This window comes from Narcine bancroftii, chromosome 3, assembly GCF_036971445.1.
Source record: "Narcine bancroftii isolate sNarBan1 chromosome 3, sNarBan1.hap1, whole genome shotgun sequence".
Classification (NCBI taxonomy): Eukaryota; Metazoa; Chordata; class Chondrichthyes; order Torpediniformes; family Narcinidae; genus Narcine; species Narcine bancroftii.
In genome coordinates this window covers 265,134,001-265,159,060 of record NC_091471.1, presented here as the reverse complement: position 1 = coordinate 265,159,060, position 25,060 = coordinate 265,134,001, and the positions used below count along the sequence as shown (strand labels likewise).

Sequence of the window (25,060 nt, the reverse complement as noted above, 5' to 3'; positions counted from 1 at the left end):
CTGCCTATTTATTTTACCTTTTCAGCCTCTTATCCCATCTACCTCTCCCTCACCCCTTCTTGGGTCCATTTGCCTATCTCCTATCACTTCTCACTCCCACTGGCTATCTTCCCTCCAGTTTCATACTGATGCAGTTTCTTCACTCAAAATGTCAACCATCCCTTACCACCACAAATGCTGCTTGATCCACTGAGTTCTTCAAGTAGGTTTTTTTTACTTTAACCATGGAGTATATTTTCAGTTTCATCTGCCGAGGGATTATGATCTGATTTCCTTGTCCCTGCCAAACCTTATGTCATTTTCTTTAAAACCTACGTTTGTCATTAAATTTACAAATTAACTAAAGGCACCAAAATCTACTTCATCATCACTTCTCTAACTTCCCACCATCCAACCCCATATCGTCTCTCATATTGAAAACATGAGAATACAGATGCTGAAATCTGGAGCAAAAATATAAACTTCTGGAAGAACTCAACCAATCTTACAACATCTATAGAAGTAAAGGGATGATCAAATTTTATGAGCAAAAAACATAAAACTCAGCAGGTCTCACAGTGTTTGTGGGAAGTAAAGATAATATCCAATATTTCAGGCCTGAGCTCTTCTTCAAGGTATGACCCTGCATCAGAACAATTACACAAACAAGTTCTATCAAACAGGTGGGTGTTAGTAGAGATGAACTATTGGATCATTGTTCCAGAATGAAGCAGAAGGCCTGAAGAGGAGTTAGTGTACAGACACTGGACATCCGTGGTAAAGAAAAGGCTATTGGGAAAAGGGATTTGGAAGTTGTGTAAATGGTGGTGGGAAGAGAGGTGTCCTGAATGTTCTTTTTTTTTTAATTTTTTATTTTTCACACTATAAACCATATTGATCAAGATACATACATTTTCCTTCTTAAATATATACAGTCATTTTCTCCCCCCTTCCCTCCTCCCCCTCCCTCCCTCCCTACCTCCCCTCCCATTTATTTAAAGTTCAGAATATAAGATATATCAAACAATGTTGTCACTCAATAAAAATAAATAAGACATTCCACTGAGTCATTTCTTTTCATTCTCTTCTCCTTTTGTCATTTTAGGTGGTAGATGTCCACGGTAGGTTTTCTCTATTATGTTTCATGTATGGCTCCCATATTTGTTCAAATATTGTAATGTTATTTCTTAAATTATAGGTTATTTTTTATAATGGAATATATTTATTAATTTCTATATACCATTGTTGTATTCTCAAGTTATCTTCTAATTTCCACGCTGACATAATACATTTTTTTGCTACAGCTAGGGCTTTCATAACAAATCGTTTTTGTGCACCATCCAAATCGAGTCCAAATTCTTTGTTTTTTATGTTACTTAGTAGGAAGATCTCTGGGTTTTTTGGTATATTGCTTTTTGTGATTTTATTTAATAGCTGGTTTAGATCTTCCCAAAATTTTTTCACTTTCTCAAATATCCAAATTGCATAAATTGTTGTTCCCATTTCCTTTTTACAGCGAAAACATCTGTCAGATACTGTTGGGTCCCATTTATTTAACTTTTGAGGTGTAATGTATAGCCTTTGTATCCAGTTATATTGTATCATACGTAACCTCCTGTTTATTGTGTTTCTCATAGTTCCTGAGCATAACTTCTCCCATGTTTCATTCTTTATCTTTATGTTTAGATCTTGTTCCCATTTTTGTTTAGTTTTACCATTTGTTTCCTCATTCTCCTTTTCATGTTGTTTAATATACATATTTGTTACAAATTTTTTGATTATCATTGTGTCTGTAATCACATATTCAAAATTACTTCCCTCTGGTAACCTCAGACTGCTTCCCAATTTGTCCTTCAAGTAGGATTTCAGTTGGTAGTATGCCAACACTGTATCGTGAGTTATATTTATCCTTCATTTGTTCAAAGGATAATAATTTATTTCATGAAAAACAATTTTCTATTCTTTTGATCCCTTTTTTCTCCCATTCTCTAAAGGAAAGGTTATCTATTGTAAAAGGGATTAGCTGATTGTGCGTCAGTATTAGTTTTGGTAGTTGGTAATTTGTTTTATTCCTTTCTACATGAATCTTCTTCCAAATGTTGAGCAGATGATGTAATACTGGAGAATTCCTACGTTGTACCAATTTTTCATCCCATTTACATAATATATGTTCAGGTATCTTCTCCCCTATTTTATCTAGTTCTAATCTAGTCCAATCTGGCTTTTCCCTTGTTTGATAAAAATCTGATAGGTATCTTAATTGTGCAGCTCTATAATAATTTTTAAAGTTTGGTAGTTGTAAGCCTCCTTGTTTATACCATTCTGTTAATTTATCTAGTGCTATCCTCGGTTTCCCCCTTTCCATAAAAATTTCCTTATTATTTTCTTTAACTCCTTGAAGAATTTCTCTGTTAAGTGTATTGGCAATGCCTGAAATAGGTACTGTATCCTTGGGAAAATGTTCATTTTAATACAGTTTATCCTTCCTATCAGTGTTAGTGGTAAGTCTTTCCAATGCTCTAAGTTGTCTTGTAATTCTTTCATTAGTGGATAATAATTGAGTTTATATAGATGGCCGAGGTTTTTATTTATTTGTATACCTAGGTATCTTATTGCTTGTGTTTGCCATCTGAATGGTGATTCTTTCTTAAATTTTGAGAAATCCACATTATTCATTGGCATTGCTTCACTTTTATTTGCGTTAATCTTGTACCCCGACACTTCTCCATATTCCTTCAATTTCCTATGTAATTCTTTTATTGATATGTCTGGTTCTGCTAAGTATACTATAACGTCATCTGCAAATATACTGATTTTATATTCCTTGACTTTTATTATTATCCCTTTTATTTTATTTTCTGTTCTTATCTGTTCTGCTAGTGGTTCTATGGCTAACGCGAACAATAAGGCAGATAGTGGGCATCCCTGCCATGTTGATCTGCTTAAGTTGATTATCATTGTGTCTCTAATCACAATGTTTTGATATATATCCATTTACTGTCACTTTCGTCAATGGCCCCTTATATAATGCTTTAATCCAATTAATATATTTCTCTGGTAAGCTGAATGTTTGTAGTACTTTGAATAAATAATTCCATTCTATTCTGTCAAAGGCCTTCTCTGCGTCTAAAGCAACCGCTACTGTTGCAGCTTTATTTCCTTCTACTGCATGAATTGATAAATTTACAAATATTGTCTGTTGTTCGTCTTTTTTTAATAATTCCAGTTTGGTCTAGATTTACTATTTTTGGTACATAGTCAGCTAATCTGTTTGCTAATAGTTTAGCTATTATCTTATAATCTGTGTTAAGTAAAGATATTGGTCTATATGACGCTGGTGCGAGTGAATCTTTCCCTGTCTTTGGTATTACTGTAATTATTGCTGTTTTGCATGAATTTGGTAAGCTTTGTGTTTTATCAATCTGGTTGATTACTTCCAGAAGGGGAGGAATTAATAAATCTTTAAATGTTTTATAGAATTCTATTGGGAATCCATCCTCTCCTGGTGTTTTATTATTCGGAATTTTTTTTTATTATCTCTTGTATTTCTTCTATTTCAAATGGTTCTGTTAATTTATTTTGTTCCTCTGTTTGTAATTTCGGTAGTTGAATTTTAGTTAAAAATTCATCTATTTTGTCTTCTTTCCCTTCGTTTTCAGTTTGATATAATTGTTCGTAGAATTCTCTGAAGTTTTCATTAATCTCCGTTGGATTATATGTGATTTGCTTGTCTTTTTTCCTTAATACCAATACCATTCTCTTAGTTTGTTCTGTCTTAAGCTGCCACGCTAGAATTTTGTGCATTTTTTCTCCTAGTTCATAATATTTCTGTTTTGTCTTCATTATGTTCTTCTCCACCTTATATGTTTGTAGTGTTTCATATTTTATTTTTTTATCTGCCAATTCTCTTCTTTTAGTTGTGTCTTCCTTCATTGCTAATTCTTTTTCTACATTTGCTATTTCCCTTTCCAACTGCTGTTTCCTGATTCTTGTCCTTCTTCATCTTAGTTACATAACTTATTATTTGCCCTCTGATGAACGTTTTCATTGCGTCCCATAGTTTAAACTTATCTTTCACTGATTCCGTATTTATTTCAAAGTACATTTTAATTTGTTGTTCAATGAATTATCTAAAATCCTGCCTTTTAAGTAGCATGGAGTTTAATCTCCATCTATACATTCTTGGAGGGATGTCCTCTAACTCTATTATCAATATCAGGGGTGAGTGGTCCGATAATAGTCTAGCTTAATATTCTGTTTTCCTAACTCTGTCTTACATGCGAGCTGATAACAGGAATAGGTCTATTCTTGAGTATGTTTTATGTCTACCCGAATAATATGAATATTCCTTTTCATTTGGGGGTTGTTTCCTCCATATATCCAAAAGTTGCATTTCTTGCATCGATTTAATTATAAATTTGGTTACTTTGCTCTTTCTGTTAATTCTTTTCCCAGTTTTATCCATGTTTGAATCCAAATTAAGGTTGAAATCCCCTCCTATTAGTATGTTCCCTTGTGTGTCTGCTATCTTCAAAAAAATATCTTGCATAAATTTTTGATCTTCTTCGTTAGGTGAATATACAATGAGTAAATTCCAAAACTCCGAATATATCTGACATTTTATCATTACATATCTCCCTGCTGGATCTATTATTTCCTCTTCTATTTTGATTGGTACATTTTTACTGATTAATATAGCTACTCCTCTAGCTTTTGAATTATATGACACTGCTGTTACATGTCCTATCCAATCTCTCTTTAATTTCTTGTGTTCCACTTCAGTTAAGTGTGTTTCTTGTACAAATGTTATATCAATTTTTTATTTTTTCAGAAAATTTAGCACTTTCTTCCTTTTGATTTGGTCATGTATTCCATTAATATTTAAAGTCATTAATGTATTTTCACATAACTAAGAAGATCATAAGTTTATGCAAGATATTTTTTGAAGATAGCAGACACGCAAGGGAACATACTAATAGGAGGGGATTTCAACCTTAATTTGGATTCAAACATGGATAAAACTGGGAAAAGAATTAACAGAAAGAGCAAAGTAACCAAATTTATAATTAAATCGATGCAAGAAATGCAACTTTTGGATATATGGAGGAAACAACCCCCAAATGAAAAGGAATATTCATATTACTCAGGTAGACATAAAACATACTCAAGTATAGACCTATTTTTGTTATCAGCTCGTATGCAAGATAGAGTAAGAAAAACAGAATATAAAGCTAGAATATTATCGGACCATTCACCCTTGATATTGACAATAGAGTTAGAGGACATCCCTCCAAGAATGTATAGATGGAGATTAAACTCCATGCTACTTAAAAGGCAGGATTTTAGAGAATTCATTGAAAGACAAATTAAAGTGTACTTTGAAATAAATACAGAATCAGTGAAAGATAAGTTTATACCATGGGATGCAATGAAAGTGTTCATTAGAGGGCAAATAATAAGTTATGTAACCAAGATGAAGAAGGACTATAATCAGGAAACAGAGCAGTTGGAAAGGGAAATAGTAAATATAGAAAAAGAATTAGCAATGAAGGAAGATACAACTAAAAGAAGAGAATTGGCAGATAAAAAAAATAAAATATGAAACACTACAAACATATAAGGTGGAGAAGAACATAATGAAGACAAAACAGAAATATTATAAATTAAGGGAAAAAACGCACAAAATTGTAGCATGGCAGCTTAAGACAGAACAAGCTAAGAAAATGGTATTGGCATCAAGGTAAAAAGACAAACAAATCACATATAATCCAACGGAGATCAAGGAAAACTTGAGAGAATTCTATGAACAATTATACCAAACTGGGAAAGAAGGGAAAATTGATGTATTTTTAACTAAAATTTAACTACCAAAATTACAAATGGAGGAACAAAATAAATTAACAGAACCATTTGAAATAGTAGAAATACAAGAGATAATAAAAAAATTACCAAATAATAAAACACCAGGAGAGGATGGATTCCCAATAGAATTCTATAAAACATTTAAAGATTTATTAATTCCTCCCCTCCTGGAAATAATCAACCAGATTGATAAAACACAAAGCTTACCAGATTCATGCAAAACAGCAATAATTACAGTAATACTAAAGCAAGGGAAAGATCCACTCGGACCAGCGTCATATAGACCAATATGATTACTTAACACAGATTATAAGATAATAGCTAAACTATTAGCAAACAGATTAGCAGAGTATGTACCGAAAATGGTAAATCTAGACCAAACTGGATTTATTAAAAAAAGACGCGCAACAGACAATATTTGTAAATTTATTAACTTAATTCATGCAGTAGAAGGGAGTAAAGCGCCAACAGTAGCAGTTGCTTTAGACGCAGAGAAGGCCTTTGACAGAGTAGAATGGAATTATTTATTCAAAGTATTGCAAAAATTCAGTTTACCAGAGAAGTATATTAATTGGATTAAAGCATTATATAAGGGGCCATTGGCGAAAGTGACAGTAAATGGATATATATCAAAGCAATTTAACTTAAGCAGGTCAACACGGCAGGGATGCCCACGATCACCCTTATTGTTCGCGTTAGCTATAGAACCACTAGCAGAATTGATAAGAACAGAAAATAATATAAAATGGATAAAAATAAAAGACAAGGAATATAAAATCAGTTTATTTCCGGATGATGTCATAGTATACTTAACAGAACCAGAAGAATCAATAAAAGAATTATATAAGAAATTGAAGGAATATGGAGAAGTGTCGGGTTACAAGATTAATGTAAATAAAAGTGAAGCAATGCCAATGAATAATGTGGATTTCTCAAAATTTAAGAAGGAATCACCATTCAGATGGCAAATGCAAGCAATAAGATACCTAGGTATACAAATAAATAAAAATCTCGGCCATCTATATAAACTCAATTATTATCCACTAATGAAAAAATTACAGGACGATTTAGAGCATTGGAAAGATTTACCATAAACACTAATAGGAAGGATAAACTGTATTAAAATGAACATTTTCCCAAGGATATTATACCTATTTCAGGCATTGCCAATACACTTGACAGAGAAATTCTTCAAGGAGTTAAAGAAAATAATAAGGAAATTTTTATGGAAAGGGGGGAAACCGAGGATAGCACTAGATAAATTAACAGAATGGTATAAACAAGGAGGCTTACAACTGCCAAACTTTAAAAATTATTATAGAGCTGCACAATTAAGATACCTATCAGATTTTTATCAAACAAGGGAAAAGCCAAATTGGACTAGATTAGAATTAGATAAAATAGCGGAATAGATACCTGAACACATATTATATAAATGGGATGAAAAATTGGTACAACGTAGGAGTTCTCCAGTATTACATCATCTACTCAATATTTGGAAAAAGATTCATGTAGAAAGGAATAAAACAAATTACCAATTACCAATACTAATATTGATGCAAAATAAGTTACTCCCTTTTACAATAGATAACCTTTCCTTTAGAGAATGGGAGAAAAAAGGGATCAAAAGAATAGAAAATTGTTTTTCAGGAAATAGATTATTATCCTTTGAACAAATGAAAGATAAATACAATATAACTCAAGATACAGTTCTGGCATATTACCAATTGAGATCCTACTTGAAGGACAAATTAGGAAGCAGTCTGAGTTTACCAGAGGGAAGTAACTTTGAATATGTGATTACAGATACAATGATAATCAAAAGATTTATAACAAATATGTATATTAAACTGCAAGAAAAGGAGAATGAGGAAACAAATGGTAAAACTAAACAAAAATGGGAACAAGATTTAAATGTAAAGATAAAAAAGGAAACATGGGAGAAGTTATGTTCTGGAACGATGAGAAATACAATAAATACGAGGTTACGTATGATACAATATAACTGGATACACAGGCTGTACATTACACCTCAAAAGTTAAATAAATGGGACCCAACAGTATCTGATAGATGTTTTCGATGTAAAAAAGAAATGGGAACAACAATTCATGCAATCTGGACATGTGAGAAAGTAGAAAAATTTTGGGAAGATCTAAACCAAATATTAAATAAAATTACAGAAAACAATATACCAAAGAATCCAGAGATATTCCTCCTAAGTAACATAAAAAACAAAGAATTTGGAATTGATTTGGAGGATGCACAAAAAAGATTTGTTAAGATAGCTCTAGCCGTAGCAAAAAAATGTATTATGTCAACCTGGAAATCTGAAGATAATTTGAAAATACAACAATGGTATATAGAAATGAATAAATGTATTCCATTAGAAAAAATAACATATAGTTTAAGAAATAATATTGAAATATTTGAACAAATATGGGAGCCTTACATGAAACACAATAGAGAAAACCTACCAGGGACATTCACTACCTAAATTAACGAAAGGAGAAGGAAATGAAAAGAATTGACTCAGTGGAATTTCTTGTTTATTTTTATTGAATGACAACATTGTTTGACTGGTTTAATGTATCTTAGATTTTGTACTTTAAATGGATGGGGGGGAGGTAGGGAGGGTGTAATGGGAGGAGGGAGGAGGGAGGGGGGGAGAAAATGACACTGTATATATTTGAAAAGGAAAATGTATGTATCATGGTCAATGTGGTTTATGGTGTGAAAAATTTAAAAAAATTTAAATAAAGAGATGCTGCTTGACCCTCTGAGTGGTTTATTTTTTTTGCTTCATCTGACATATTATTTGATTGAAAACCAAAGGCCTATACAGAATGATCAAAATCTTCCTCAAGCTAAATATGCCAGACATCCAAGTAATTGTCCTTGATCCTTTCAATAACTTCATTCTTCACCAAAGCAATTAATAAAATGGAATCAAACACTATCACAATGAGCTTCCATTCACACATGTATAAGATTACTACTTCACAACCTTGCTTGCTCCTACCTTGCCTTAACCAATCTCCTGTTAAAGATCTTTATTTTTCTTCTTAATATTTCAATATTTCCATGAATAGTTTTCTCACATGAGCCTTCATAAGGTTGATTATGTGCAAAATTCTGTTGAGTGTATTCAAATTTACACCAAATCCTCTTCAACGAATTTTAATGCAATAAATATAATTATGTAGAATATTCTGAAATATGGTATAGGAAACAGCTTCAATACTAGCTTTCAAAAAGAGATAAGATAAATAGGGAAGATAAAAATTGCAAGAATGGGGTGTGTCATGATAATGAATATGTATGAGATGTATCGGAAGTCACGTGGTAGGAGAGAGAGATAAGAACACAAGCAGGAGAACAAAGGGAAACTGGAAAATAAAAAGACTCAGAGAAGTTTACCTGATAAAACTTGTGTTTAATGTTTTATTAACTTCACATTTCGGGCCACAAATGTGACATTGGCGACGAGGATGAAAGAAGCTTGAAGAAAATTAAAGACTAAACAAGATTACAGAGGATTGCAGACAACTTCAAGGTGATAAGAATTTTCTCTTTGCTTAGTACTTTTGGGGCTGGAATATTTCCTCATGGCTGGTGCAGACGGTGACTTTCTAACACATAGTGGAATTGCTCATTTTGACCCGACTGGTATGCAAGTCCTGTAAGTGTGAAGTGGAAGGCATGGCTGGAAGAATTTGAATCCTACGCCGACAGTCGTGGCCTATTTCTAGATACCGGTACAGTTGAACTAAAAGCGCAGAGAAGGGCGTTACTTCTTTTCACTGCTGGACCCGCAGTTCGGGAAACATTTAAGACACTTTTGAATACTGGAAGAAAGGATGAGTACCAGAAAGCAGTAGATGCATTAAATGCACACTATGTAGTGACACCGAATGCTACATTTCAACGCCATTTGTTTCGGAGAACGAGACAAGAAGATGGCCAGACAATTTCTCAGTACGTGACAAGACTACGCCAGCTAGCTGTTGGATGCAATTACATGCCAGCTGATTTGGACAACCAATTATTGGATCAAGTCGTACAGCACTGCAGATCAGATAAACTCAGAAGACGTCTACTGGAAAGAGGGAGTGAGTTGGAACTCACCGATGCTTTAACCATTGCTGCTGCATTAGAGGCTGTTGAAGGGCAATTTCATACCATGACCCTGAAAGACAACTCAAGCCAGCAAATTAAGAGGCTCTCACATCGCCATAACCAGCCAAGATATACGTCGACACAGGACGTGGAGTGTTATCGATGTGGAAACCGAGGTCACTTTGGAAAAGACCCATATTGCCCGGCCAAAGGCAAAGTTTGCAGAAAGTGTGGAGGCAAGGACCACTTTGCAAAGAAGTGCAAAAGCAAGTCCAATGCAGACCAGAAGAGGAAGAGTACAACTTCCAAAGGCAAAGTCTGGGGGAAAGGAAAGTATCCTGGAAAGAAAGATACCATTCACCAGATAGACGGTGACGATGATGATACCCAGGAGGAACAGAGTTGTTACCAACTTACGTTGAATGAAGTACATCATGAAAAGGTCCCAGTGATCATTGGTGGAGTGACAGTGCAGGTCATTGTAGACTCAGGCAGTGACAGTAATGTGATTGATCGACATTTATGGGAGAAGTTGAAAAGGAAAAAGATCATCTGTACCTCAAAGAAGTGTTCCAAGAAACTGTATCCATACACAGCAACCAAGCCATTGCAGACCATTGGATGTTTTACTGCAACTGTTAAAGCTGGAGATAAGTACACCGAAGCAGAGTTTATGGTCATAGAAGAGAGAGGAGAACCATTGCTGAGTAGAAGCACAGCGCAAGACCTGGCAATACTTCATATTGGAGCTTGTGTCAATTCAATTCAGTCATACGAGGATATGAAGCAAGAATTCCCCGCAGTCTTCCAAGGAGTAGGAAAGCTGAAAGGTCGACAATTGAAGCTAGTGGTAGATGAAACGGTCAAACCCAAGGCACAACCAATGCGCCGAACTCCGTTTGGACTTCGTGGGAAAGTCGAAGCCAAAATTAAAGAATTGATCGAACAAGACATTATTGAACCGGTGGTACATTCGACACAATGGGTCAGCCCAGTAGTGATTGTGCCCAAACCAAAGAGTGACATAAGACTATGTGTTGACATGAGAATGGCCAATGAAGGTATAATTGGAGAACGACACCCTATACCAACAGTGAAGGAAATACTTCAAGAACTAACTACCAGCAAGGTATTCTCAAAAAATGATCTGAAATGGGGCTATTATCAATTAGAGCTGGATCCAGGTTCCCAAGATGTGACAACATTTGTGACTCACTGTGAATTGTATCATTACAAGAGACTATCATTTGGAATTAATGCAGCTTCGGAGATCTACCAGTATGAAATCCATCGAGTGATTCAAGGCATTCCTGGAGTTGCCAATATTTCTGACGACATCATAGTCCATGCACCAACGAAGGAAGAGCATGACAAACAGTTGAGGCTTGTACTATCTAGACTACAGGAGGCAGGCCTTACCGTGAATGGAAACAAGTGCCAGTTTGGTATGTCAGAAATGGACTTCATGGGACACAGACTTACACGGAAAGGACTAAACCCTGCAGAGGCCAAGGTGAAAGCTATTGAAGAGGCACGTGCACCTCAGAACGCAGAAATAGATTTTGTGGGCTGTACTGCCCTAATTGAGTCCAAGTGCTAAGGTGGGCAAACTTAAACTTCATTTAACTTTATTTTGTTTCAATTACACCACAAAGCATTGGCTTAAGCTAATGCACAAGTTTTTTTTTAAAAAAGTCTAGATACTGCATATTTGAACTTGGAGAAATCAAACTCAAGCAAATATTAATTCAACTTCATGCTCACGTACTTCTGGCCAGTTTCCAAATCAATGTATTGATTGTCATAGTTAACATACCCTTTTCTTTCCCCGTGAAATATCCTTCATGCACTAAAGTGTCCTAGCTGCCACAATGTAGTTTACGATTTTATTTTTAAAGATGCACAGTAAAATTTCTTCTTGAATATCAAAGCTCAAGGAATTTTGTTCACAAAGTTTGTACTTGCATGGAATTTCATGGAAAGACACTGTTTTTAGTTCTTGCCCTACCAATGTGAGATTATAATCAATCTACCTCAGTCAGCAGGAGCGCAGGAGCCTTTATCAGGCCCCCATCACCTCATGGTATTATAATATATGAACACAGTCCTACTCATCTGAGAAATGAAGACAGACCAGTTTATATATATGTATTTTTTAAATCCAGCCCTCAGTAACCAATTTTTTTTCTCAAGCGAAACAACCAAATATTGGCCTGTTCAATAACTTTAAATACTTCTCTGAAAGCAGATCAGAATATTGAACCAAAGACACTGCCTTACTTTAAGTGCACTATTATTATTTTATTTTTTATAGCAATGCCATAAGATGGTTTTAATATGTATGTTTGCACTATGATGCTGTCACAAAACATGAATTTAATGACTTGTTCGTGACAATAAATCCTGATTCCTATATTATAGTCATGTCCTTTGTATCTCCAAGGTCCATCAATCTTATTTAATTTCTTTCATTTATAAACCCATTTGAGCTGTGAGGTCTCCTCCCTTGATCACCTTTGCTTCTATGTTGGAGAGTATCAACCACTGTACAAATAAACTTACAGAGCTACCTTTGTTGAAAAGCTCTGGAAGAGTAAGGGGTCAGGATCTCTCATTTAAGCAGTTAAAAGTATTAAACAGAAAATTGCAGGCGCTGCAATTGTAGTGGAGTACACAAAGCACTGAAGGAACCAGCAAGCCACATGGTGTCAAAAGGAAGCAAAAGGATATAACCGACATTTTGAGCCTGAACTGTTTGTCAAAGAATGCACAAAATGCAATGGTCACCTAAATAAAAAGGTGGAGAAATGGGGGGGGGGGGGGGGGGGAAAGAAAGAGAAGAAAGGACTGGGGAAAGTGCACAGGCCAACATGCATGAGATCATGGATGGATATGGGTGGAAAGGTAGAAGATAAATAAGCTGAGAAGTGACAGGGAAGGGTTGGAAGCTGAGAGACATAATGGAAATTGGAGTAGATGTTATTGCCATCTAGTTGGAGAGCACCCAGATGGAATATTTCCTCATGACGAAGGCTCAAGTCCAAAACATTGATTATATCCCTTTGGGCTCTAACAATGCTGTGCGACCTGCTGAATGTCTCCAGCACTTTGTGTATCAACAGTAAGAACAACAACAAACCACCACTGCACACTCCCATGCCCCCTGATGATCCTCTCCTGCTGTCCATATCTGATGACGACACGCAGGCTGCCTTCAACAGAGTGAATCAGAGGAAAGCATCGATCTGGATGGAGTACCCTCCTGAGTATTAGGAATCTGTAAATACATCAGTAAGTTGGTCACCACAGATATCTTCAACATTTCACTCCAGCAAGGCATGGTCCCACTTGTTTCAAACAGGTGTCAATCATCCCAAGAAGGGCGTAGTAACCTGCCTAAATGACTATCGACCAGTGGCGCGCATCAACAGTGATAGAGTTTTGAAAGGCTGCTGTTAAAGCTCCTGTCTGAGCAGCAACATGGAGCTGTTCCAATTTACAAAGCTTTACATAGCAACAAGAGTGGATCCCATCACATTAGCTCAACACAAAGCCCTGGAACCCCCTGGGCAGCAAAGACGCAGGCATCTGGATGCTCTTTGGAGCCATAGAGCATTACAGCACAGAAAGTCCCTTCAGCCTCACTAGTCTGTGCCCAACTATTTTTCTGCCTAGTCCCACTGACCTGCATCCAGTCCATAGCCCTCTGTCTCATTCCCATCCATTAATCTATTCACATTTTTCTTAAATGTTAAAATTGAGCCTGCATTCACCACTTCAGCTGGCAGCTCATTCCCACCTCTCCCACTACCTTTTGTGTGAGGAAGTTTTCCCTAATCTTTTCTCCTTTACCCATGTTTTCTGGTTTCTACCTACATTTACTGTCTATACCCTCAATTTTAAATACATCAAAATTATCGACTACAGTTCAGCATTTAACACCACCATCCCCTCAAAATTGATCAGCAAACTTTAAGACCTGGGACTCAACACCCAATTGTGCAATTGGATCTTGGATTTCCTCACCTCCAGAGCACAATCTCCATCAGTACCAGAGCACCACAGGGCTGCATTCTTAGCCCCCTGCTCTACTCACTGCACACCTATGACTGTGTGGCTTGGTACAACATTATCTATAAATTCACTGACTATACCACAGAGCTGGGTTGTATGAAAAGGGATGATGTGTCAACATACAGGAAGGAGATTGAAAATTTGGCTGCACTCTCATGTCACCAAAACCAATGTTGATTTCATGAACGGAAAACCAGTGGTGTATGACCCAGTGATCATTGGGGGTTCAGAAGTGGAGAGGATTAGCAAATTTAAAATCTTGGGAGTCACCATCTTGGAGGATCTTCCTGGACCCGACACATGAATGTGCCTCAACTTCCTCAGGAGTTTGTAGAGGTTTTGCATGACAATGGAAACCCTTACAATTTTCTACAGATGTGTAGTAGAAAGTGTCTTGACCAGCTGCACCTCAGTCTGGTATGGGGGGATATGGAATTAATGCAAGCAAGGGGATTTGAGTATAGGTAGAGACCATGGGCCAAATAAAATGGCCTTATAAAAGTAGCTTTGTCATTTACAAAATCAGCATGTTAGAAACTCTGTGGCAAAATACACACAATGTAAAACACATTAACAGTTTTTATTAACCATTTAATGCTGAAAGTGGGTGCTTAAGAATATCAACATACCAACAATTATGCATGATGCTATAACAGGATACAATTTTCACCAAAAGATGAAAAACAGTAAAAGTCAGACTTTTAAATTTTACATTTGCATTTTTATCCTTTTAAATATCCACAGGGTTAAATACAAGTTGTCATAGTTACAAAATGTAAACCACTAGTGATAAGTCACACAAGACCGGTACAACTGTGAAATGTGAATACAAAACAAGGCAGTAGATGAAAGGAATTAAAATCACATTTTTATAGCTAAAGCTTTGCATAAGCAGTTTTCCTGAGTTGGGAAATTTATTTTCCTGTTATAACCCGTTAGAATAAATGACATTTTAAAACAAATAATTATCTTCAGCATTTATAAACATTGAAAATAAAAACTAAGGGAAAAAACCAGAAGCACAAGATAAAACTAGAAGCTGTATTCGTGGAAGCTTATTTTTGATTTCTGTCTTCGTGTTTTCATCACAGGGAATAAAACATTTGTAGTAATATTTTTATTACTGTATTTTAGTTTTATAATTTACATCTGCAATAAAGAGCACATCTTTTGCATTACTTTAATACTAGTCTCTCAAGCTATATACATTTTGAATGATTTTGCTCATAAGATACATTCTCCAATACACATTTATTTCATCTTGCGAAATAATACTTCAAATAAAGGGAATTTTTACTTTTGCTTGGCTTTACATTTTCATTTAAGGGGAAAGGAAGCTATTCAAGTGTTCATTTGTGACGATACTAACTCATCAACTGGATAGGTCTACTCTTTATCATCTTACAGACAAGATTTTAAGGCTAGTAGATTGTTTAGCTCAAATTTCTCATTTGGCTGATAATTCTCATTTGTCCAGACAGTTTCTTAAATTAAAATAGGCTCCCACAAATAGGTCAAGATAGGAATTAAAATTTGGGAAAATGAGACACGAGGTATGACAGGCCTGTACAATATTTGTTTTCTACAATCACTGAAAGATATACAGCAGTTAATGTTTTCAAAAAACCCTGAGAATCACAATCTAGCTTCTAATATTCAGCTCTAGATTGTACACAGCACATCGACAAAAAAGTATATATTTAATAGTCATTGTTCATTCTAATTCTATCCAATTTTCTATTAATATACTATTAATTATCAGCATGTACACAAGAACAAATGGATAATATCAAAGCTGCATCTTCCATAGTGCTTTTGCTTTCTTTAAAGTGTGTGTTCATTCAGGTCTTTGGTATACAGCAATCATCATCCTTCATGAAACTAATAGTAGATTATGAAGAAAACATGTAAAGCAAAAACTAGGTGTTTAATATTTAAACACAATGATTAAAATAATAACATCTTAAACCCCTCAAATTGCAGTAATGACATTTCATCAAACATTGCAAGAAATTAGTAAAACATGAAAGTCTGCAGACTTTGTGATTGTAGTAAAAACAAACAGAAATGCTGGAGGAACTCAGCAGGTTCTGCAGCATCCATAGGAGGTAAAGATATGTTTCAGGCCTGAGCTCTTAAGGAAGGGCTCAGGCCCGAAACATCTGTAATATATCTTTATCTCCCTACAGATACTGCAAGACCTGCTGAGCATCTCAAGCATTTTTGTTTGTTGCAAAAACTTATTAAAAAAAATGGGTTAACATTTTGAAATATCAAAATAATCCACAATTCACTTACACTATAGTTTCAAAATTGAAAACTAATCAACATAGCACAGGTACACATTTCAAGTGTTGTTCAAGGCATGTCTATTAAGCTGTACCAAGATTTTGCATTAAGCAAATCTCAATCACTGGATAGAGACATTTGCCTGAAGTTATCTTTACTGTCAGGTGCACTTTAATTTAGCTGTTTAAGGTTGATTCAAATCATTATACATGGACTTGCTAATTTATCATGCACTGTCATGACTGAACAACCAATTTAAATTAGATAGATAGGTCATCTACATTTCAGAAAATGCCTGCTATGAAAAACATCCTTTATTATACTTTGTTTGATATTGGTCTACTCCAAATATATTACCCGATCAACTTAATGAATTTGTAGTATTTTAGGTTTTATTTCAGATTAATGGTATTTGCAAGCAGCTTTTTCCTTTTCATAATGTTTGGTTCTTATTAATGTACAAGAACTATTCCCAAGTGATTTAACAATTAAAAAAACATTTCCAAAAAAGTTAAATGTTCAAAAATCAATTTGCCCACCACAAGACCAGACATAAATTGATATAAAGTATTTACATTGTTTTAACACAGTTTGAAACCAAGCTTTCAAAGCAGAAAACAGAAGTCCATTTGTAATTACTCCTTCTCCAACTAATTTGTAACATCATTTAAATTAAACCAATATTTCCATTTCTGTTCATTTATTGCCTCCAGTAAAATTCCTTAATACTTTTTCATAAGTATCTGCCAGTGTTGTTAGTCCTTTGGATGCACATTATTCAGCATGAGCAAATTTGAACAATTATTGAACAAAGATGTAACCATTTCAATAAAGGACAAATAAAAATTATTATTTGGAAAGAACATACTCAACATGTTGACCATGCTATTGATAAGCTTATGTTCAAAATATTTCATCATTAAAACTTGGGATGCATATTGTTTTTACTGATGATTGTAACATCATAGAAAAAAAGATTGTAAACAAATTAAGTTAGGCTGCTTGACCAAGAGATTTGGACTGGAAGAGAACTTGACTAGCATCAAACTGAAATTTTCTGCTTGCAAAATTCAGGCCATAATTAACCTAAAGATGAAAACACAATTTAAGTGATGCTTGTTTTAGGTTTCTACATAATTGTGCAATGCAGATTATGTCATTCAACCAAACTGACACTTGTAGGTACCAAATTTATAAATTAAAACAAATTCCAATCTGAAGCTTTTGGCTCTTAATGTAGCACCTGACTAGAGATTGCCATTACTAATGCACAAATATAACAGCCAGCATAAATTCTACTCTTAAATACCAACAAAAGACTGGAAGTGCAGATCTATATATGCCTTCTAAATCAGCATTCCTTATAAAGCCATAATAGTCATCCAGACCAATACCAACAGCCACTTAAGAATGCAGCCCTTTGCATTCAGAAACTTCTAATTCAACCTTTTCAATGCAATGGTTAAATGGGAAAAAATCCAGAGGAATTTCATTCTACAAGATTGATACTATTTAAAGCAGTGAATTCTAAAACAACCATGTCATTTATTTCCAAATTGTGTCCATTCAAAAAAAATAGATATCCGTATTGTGCTAATTGTAAAATAAATCCTAGTACACTGTATATTAATTTCTGCTTCTTTTGCTCTTTAATTACATTTCCACAGCCTTTGAAACTATTTTTTTAAAATTCAGATGCTCAATGCACTGGATTTTTAAGGTCACTTAATACAACTACATTAATAAATCAGACATTCCTGCTCCTAATGTTTCAAAATAGAATTCCCAACGACTTATACCTATTGTACAGAGATAATTGGTCTGTAAGCTATTGTCCATCCCCAAACCCTGAGTACATTTGTTTAAAAAATCTAATTTACTTGGACTTGAGCTTTGAAAATTTCCTGTTGGCTTTTCCCAAGATTAATTTTCAAAACAAATTTAATCCATAGCTTAACAATATGTGAGTATAGTTCTAAAAGCAGTAGTTTATTGAAGAGGTCCCATGAGCCACATGGTTTACATTAGCTTCACATAATTGGGAAATTATTTTGACATTTAAAAAGATCAAGCACAAATAAAAATGCAAGTAATTGAAAAAAAATGCTGTGGAATACAATGACCCCTGGATCTTCATGGGATAGTGCCATAGCTAGATGCCAGTCTTAATTACTAGATTAGTTCCTCTGGGGAGCTCAATCACTTCTAACGATGACATTTTGCCTTCATATTAATTTCTGATTTTTTCTGGTCTGCACTAGTTTTGTTACTCACCCTAACTGACAGAACTCCTTGGAGACTGAATTTTTCTCATCTCATTCACATTAACGTAGTGGTTAGCACAACACTGTTGCAGTGCTAGCGACTGGGACTGGGGTTCAAATCCTGCAGTTCTGCAAGGAGTTTGTACATTCTCCCCGTGTCTGCGTGTGTTTTTCCCCCAGGGGCTCTGGTTTCCTCCCACAAAACATACTGGAGATTGGGTGTGGCACAGACTTGTGGGCCAAAATGGTCTGTTATCGTGCTGAATGTCTAAATTTTAAAAATTATTGACGCTGTGCATTTCTCCATCATAAATTTCAAAAGCTGCAACACCTAATCATATTCTTGAATGCATATATCATTATAAATTCCATTCAGTGAATGCATAATGAAGGGAAAGTTAGTACAAAGGGATATAGCAGAAACAAAATTAGCATTATGGCTATCTAATAAGTAAACTGAATGCTTTTTAAAATGGACACAATCTTTAAAAATAACCAGATTTTCAATGACCTACTTCAAATCCTCATTTTAACAAGTGGATTTTTAGAAGTATATTCCTCACATTGATCTTTTGTTATCTAAGCTTTTCCATTTTATTATCATTAAGATCATTTTTTTCCCCAAACCTGCACATCTGTGAGTGTTTTAAAAAACATCAGAAAAGGCAGAGACCATTCTCTGTGGCACAAAACAGTCATTACTTAACATACATTGACAAGGTAGCAAATATTGGTTTTGGACACCTACATGCTTTCTAAGCTAAGTCTTAATCTTTAAATCTTCTCAATATCATTCCAGAATCTAAAGTTATTTATTTGCAACTTGGTACTTTAATGGCAATTTTCATGTGGGAAAAATTTGAGATATATTTTGTGTAAGGCACAGTGTTCCTTTGTTTTTTTGCATTCTACCGACTGATTACTTAATCTACAGACAGAAAGTATATAATAACAAGGGATTTTTTTTCCCTTTAAGCATTAATATGATAAATAGGTTTACTTTTGTCACTACCAATTTTTGAAATCTCAGCAAAATATTAGATATAACTATGTACCATCCCTAGTCCGACTACATTTACAATGTCATTAACCTGCAGGGGAACCAAATCAAATTTTCCCCTAGATATACAGTTGAATGCAGATTCTTTTTATAAGTATTAAAGAATGATTCATCTCAAGGCAAACGTTTCCTCAATTAATAAAAAAGTTGGGGCAAACATTTGAAAGTGGACAACTAGGAAATCGATTATGCATAAAAACAAGTTCTGCTCCCTGGAATGTTAAAACAATACAAACCAAGCAAACCTCCTAGCAGAGCCTTTGTTTAGTTGATATATGTATTGAGTTACACAAGTCAGATTACTATTTTATTATTTCTGATCTTCTGTACAAGTATAGAGTCACACTAAAGAAAAAAAAAATCTGGCACAGCTTGACACCATGGAAAAAACCCAAAGATTCACATTTGCTTAGTAACAACTGAGGATCCATCACATAGGTCACTAAGTCAACTACAACTTGCTGAATTTTATTTTAAAAAGCAGCCAATATAACCTCTCCATGGTATTATTTCTGAGTATAAATTATCATTTTATCACAGCAATTTCAGTAGAGAGTAGCAAAACATTATTATGGAGGGACAGGAAATTGCAACTTTAATAGATTGTTTCCTACTGTTTATCTTGTTACCAATATAAAAGGTCAAGATTCCAAGGGCAGACAAAACCCCACATCAGTTTACTCCTCCCAACCACTTATTACCCCATACCAGAAACAATCCAAAGCAGCTCCTCAGTGTCAAAACTGACTCAGACTCTTTCATCTTAACAATAAAACATTCAATGAATTTTCTATTTTCATGCAACTGATGAGAAATATGAGGTAGTTATCTGCATCAAATTTTAGTGCCTGATTAAAAAGATAATTTATGAAGCTCTATCTCTACATGTATCCGAATCAATAAATTCAGTTACATTATTCCATTGCATTAACCAGATAAAATACTCTAGGAAGTAGCATCATCCAACACACTTGCGCTCTACAATCAGCTTTGAATGTGTTCATGCTAAATGTTTAGAAACATTTATAAATATAGAGTTAGATTACTCCATAAGAATATCATTAATCTGAACCATCATTATTATGACCAATATTCAGCTCCTCCAAATTCATAAACATTTGGCATTGCCCTCGCTAAAAACCTGGTACTTCAAAAGTTACGGAGAATAAAAAAAATTAGATCAAAACTTTGAGTCTTCAGCATGCAATTTAAATGCCATTTCAAAACAGTGTTACCTTATTGGACATACCATTTATCTGTGAAATATTAAATTGAGACCATGTTCAGTTGTCAAATAAAAGCTTCCTATGACAGAACTTCAACAGGAAGGAATTCTCTCAGGGCATCGGACCACATTCTTACTTTAATTACCAAAGAAGTCAACAAGATCATTTATCTTATTTGAGGGACATAAGTTTGCAAAATCAGCTGCTATATTTAGCTGGAGATAAGTGAACAATTTTCAAAAATAATCTACTGAAAATGAAGTGCTTTGTGTATAAAACATGAAAATCCATGCCAATGCAAGCTTTAAAAAAAATGAAAATGTGTTTCTTGTGGAATATTTAAGCATCAGTTTTTTTGTTTAAAAATGCAAAAACCTTGTGAAATACAATCACAACCTGACCAATTAGAGCAGGAATTACAAGGCTACCACAAATGGCTTCAGTGCACAAAAGTAGAATTAGCAATCGTACATTATTCACAACTAGATTGCACATCCTGCCCAAGGGACAGACAGGATAAGGTTTGGACTGAGTTTATCAATCACTCCAACCAAGTGTCCAGTAGCCCACCAATACTGGCTGCATACAATTGTTCAGGATGAAGGTTGCTAATCAAACCACATCCAAGCAAGGATACACAAATTTTGAAAAGGCAAAATACACGGAAGAAAAAGGGTGAAAGATGAAAACCTCACTGTGTTTTATGTATGTAGAAATTTTCTTTTGTCATAATTTCTCTAAAAATTTCTATATTATCCAAGAACATTAAAAACTTCATGGTAAATCTACTGGAAAGAAAGTAGGAAAATAAAATACAATACACTGGCACTTCACTTAGTACTACTCCATTTAGCACTACTCCATAGAGTATGGCTCCACTATAGCCCCAATGACGCAGAGAGAAAAAAACTTACTAACAACAAAAACCAAAGTTAAAACTCAAGCTCAGCAAATGCGTCCTGACAACTTACTGAACACAGCCACATTGTTCATGTTCCCTTGGCCAATGATAGCAATTTAATTATTTGTGCTGGGGTATTGACAGTGACCTTCTTTCGAAATGATTCATTCAGCTCTCTTATTCCTGGTATGCAGCCTAAATGCTAGGTGAGGTATTTAATTCAAATGGTTGTACTTCAAAGCCATGTAATCTTTACCACTGACAACAAAAACTTATCTACACTATATCTGTGAAGTAAATTATATTCCATCTATTTGTCAGAGGTAGAACAGAACAATAGAACATTGCTCTGTTAACTGTAAAAAACATGATATAAAGCGCATTTTGCTAGGTCAGGTTGTAGATAGTGCTTTTAACAACTTCTTTTAAAAATGTAATAACTCTGCTTTCTTTTCTATTTAAGTAGTGGGAATAGGCTTCCAATAGTTTCAGGTAACAACCAATATTAGATATACCCCAATCACTCAAATCCAGTAAAACCCAATAACCTGGAACAGAAGTACAGGTTTAACAATCTTGGCTTTTCATTCATCTCTGTGACAACAGATTAACTTCATGCTGATAAGCATCTTCACACACAAGACATGTAGTCTGTGTAACATCATCATGTTTAACAAATGATATGCAAAATTCATAGTGTGTGTAAAACAAAAAAACTAGCTATTTAGCCAAGTTTCTTTGAAGGAGTGGAAGTATTTGGTTGAAAATATATAAATACAAAACTAAACTTACTAATTGCATCTTCTCATGGAAAATATAACACTTGGATAAGATTGGCCTTCACAATCATGCAAAATTATCTATCCTTGGATTGTGATCATCTATCAAGTATAACATTTGTCTATACATCATTTGCTTTAAAACTGATGTATACTCCAAAATAGTACATTTTCAAGATTAACACAAAGAGGAATCTGTATAAAACACGACTTCAAATGTCACATTAAATACTACAGTAAATCCAGTGGAGTACACTAAAGATCAATGCCAGCCAAATCCAATCTCACTCAACAAAAGATAAGAGAAATAAATATTTATGATTCTGTCTTCATACATATCTAAATGTTTATTACAATGAATACTTTGACTGAGGTCTGTCACAAGGTGGTGTGAAAATTTAAATAAGATGCAAATTGTAGGTGATATTCAAAGCAGTTTCAGACTAGTGTGCAATAATGCATTTAAAATAAAGCCATATTTAGTGGAGGATAGTATATTTAGTAAGTTTCCCTCAGATTGTAAAAACAAGATCTTTGGGAGATTAGTTTCCAGAATTTAGGATTTGTTTCATAAAAACAGAATTGTCAGAAAAATGGCTTGCAAATATTTCTGAAAGTTCTCATGTCAAAATGGGAAGGCAGATCTTTAATATTTCAAGGTAATTTAATGAGTAGCATATTAATTTTTTTAACAATTGATTAAACAAATTGCAGTCCTAGCATTTCTGACTTTGAACATTAGTACTCAAAATAAAGTATTTAAATGAGAAATGCAAACACTTTTGAAACATATGCAAACATAAACCACCAGAATTAGTAGCTCAATTGCTAAAATTTGTCGGTTTCTTTAATGCATTAAAGACAGATTTTGATCTGAAGCGAATGCTACTTTATGATCTAAGGATAACTCCACTGTATTAGGGTCCTGTGTTGTGAGGCTCAAAAAAATATATTAAGTAATGTATATAATAAATATGCTGAACCACTGTAAATGTCTGTATGTTGCTAAATGTATAAGAATGATCTACATAAGTGGATAAACATTGAAATAGCTTATCCATTTCTTGCTCGGCAGTAACTGAATATTCTAAAGTAGTAAGCAATATTATAGATGTAGCTGAAATATTCATTTCCTTCAAAAAAATATCAATATTCACCTATAAATCTTAATTAAAATAGCACATCATGGAAATACATATATATTCTTTAAAAGTTGAATATGGCTGAAAGGAAAAATGTAACTGATGATAAATCAGCCTTCTTGATTAAGTAAATGCTTGAGGTATTAGTAGTACATAGTTGCTCCAGGATCCCATGTGGTAACCCTGAAATGTTTATAAGTAGAGTTGAATATACTCAACTATAGGCCCTCAGTTTTAGCCACTCCTATGAAACCTCTGGTGAATAAAACTTAATTTTCCTTGAGAGTTAAAAGCCTGAGAAATCCTTTTAAAGTGTTTGGCGGTGATGCATTGTGCTCATGTTGGTGTTGTTATAGATTCAGCCTCATGGGGAAGAATTCTTTGAAGTCTGCGATGATGAGGATGTAGGTGTACGAGTTACAGGAAGACCAGGTATGCTTTGGGAACTGTTATTTTTGTTGTTATTTCCCTTGGTGCCAGATGCACCAGATATTCCAGGTCCTTGACCAAAAAGAACACCTGTTAAAAAGAAAATAAAACACTTGCATAACTATAAGTGTCATTTCAAAATACAGAGACAACAGAAAAACTTGATTCAGTTCCAGCATTTTCGTCAAATTCCACAAACACCTGAAACATAATCATGAGACCAATGTTACATCCTGAATAATGATCATTATTGATCAATCTCAAAGGTTTAGAGCTAGTAAATGGGACTGTTTATTCATTGCAATGCACATAATTCAGAAAAAGGCATCAATCCCAATTGGATGAGAAGCATCGAATATCGATGCTTAGCAACTAAAATGTAACAATACAAAAGTCTATTATGTGACAAGCATGCAAATTGGCAGCACCGAATAAATTCTTATACACAATTTAAATAGTATAGACAAAATTGATACAGTGAATAGAACATTTTAATATATTTTGATAAAGTGAATTATTTACTATGGTTTGATAAATATGTCAAGTCAGAGTTCCAAGCAAAATGTTTAGCAATCTGGCAACAAAAAGCAGAGTGGGGTTAAAAGCATTTAGTGGTAGAACGTTATAAGTAGTGTTCCACAGGGACTGGTACTTGTATCACCACTATTCATTATTAATGTAGGTGGTGAGAGCTCTAAAATGAGAAGACAATCAAAATTTTTGGTTATCATCAGACTAGGAAGGAAATTGTGACAACACATTTATTTACAAAATGGGAACATAAATGAATATTTTACTATACAGAACAGCATAGTTAGCCGAGCAGTTGGCACAACACTCTTCTTTTTTCTTCTTTCTTCTTTGGCTTGGCTTCGCGGACGAAGATTTATGGAGGGGTAATGTCCACGTCAGCTGCAGGCTCGTTTGTGGCACAACAC

At 34.5% G+C, this 25,060-nt stretch overlaps 1 protein-coding gene across 4 annotated transcripts in view; it reads right to left on the bottom strand.

Moving 5' to 3' along the window:
- Positions 1-25,060, bottom strand: part of wdr18 (WD repeat domain 18) — a 209,788-nt gene that overhangs the window by 135,688 nt on the left and 49,040 nt on the right. For 2 of the 4 annotated variants that reach the window (XM_069928002.1, XM_069928001.1), the window contains exon 7: positions 14,625-24,212. The exons of 1 other annotated variant lie outside the window; for it this stretch is intronic. In XM_069928002.1, coding sequence (XP_069784103.1) covers positions 24,058-24,212 — 155 coding nt within the window. In that variant the 3' untranslated portion in view covers positions 14,625-24,057. Of the gene's footprint in view, positions 1-13,042; positions 13,236-14,624; positions 24,213-25,060 lie in introns of those variants that run through there. One more of the 4 variants, XM_069928003.1, reaches the window with a different exon arrangement.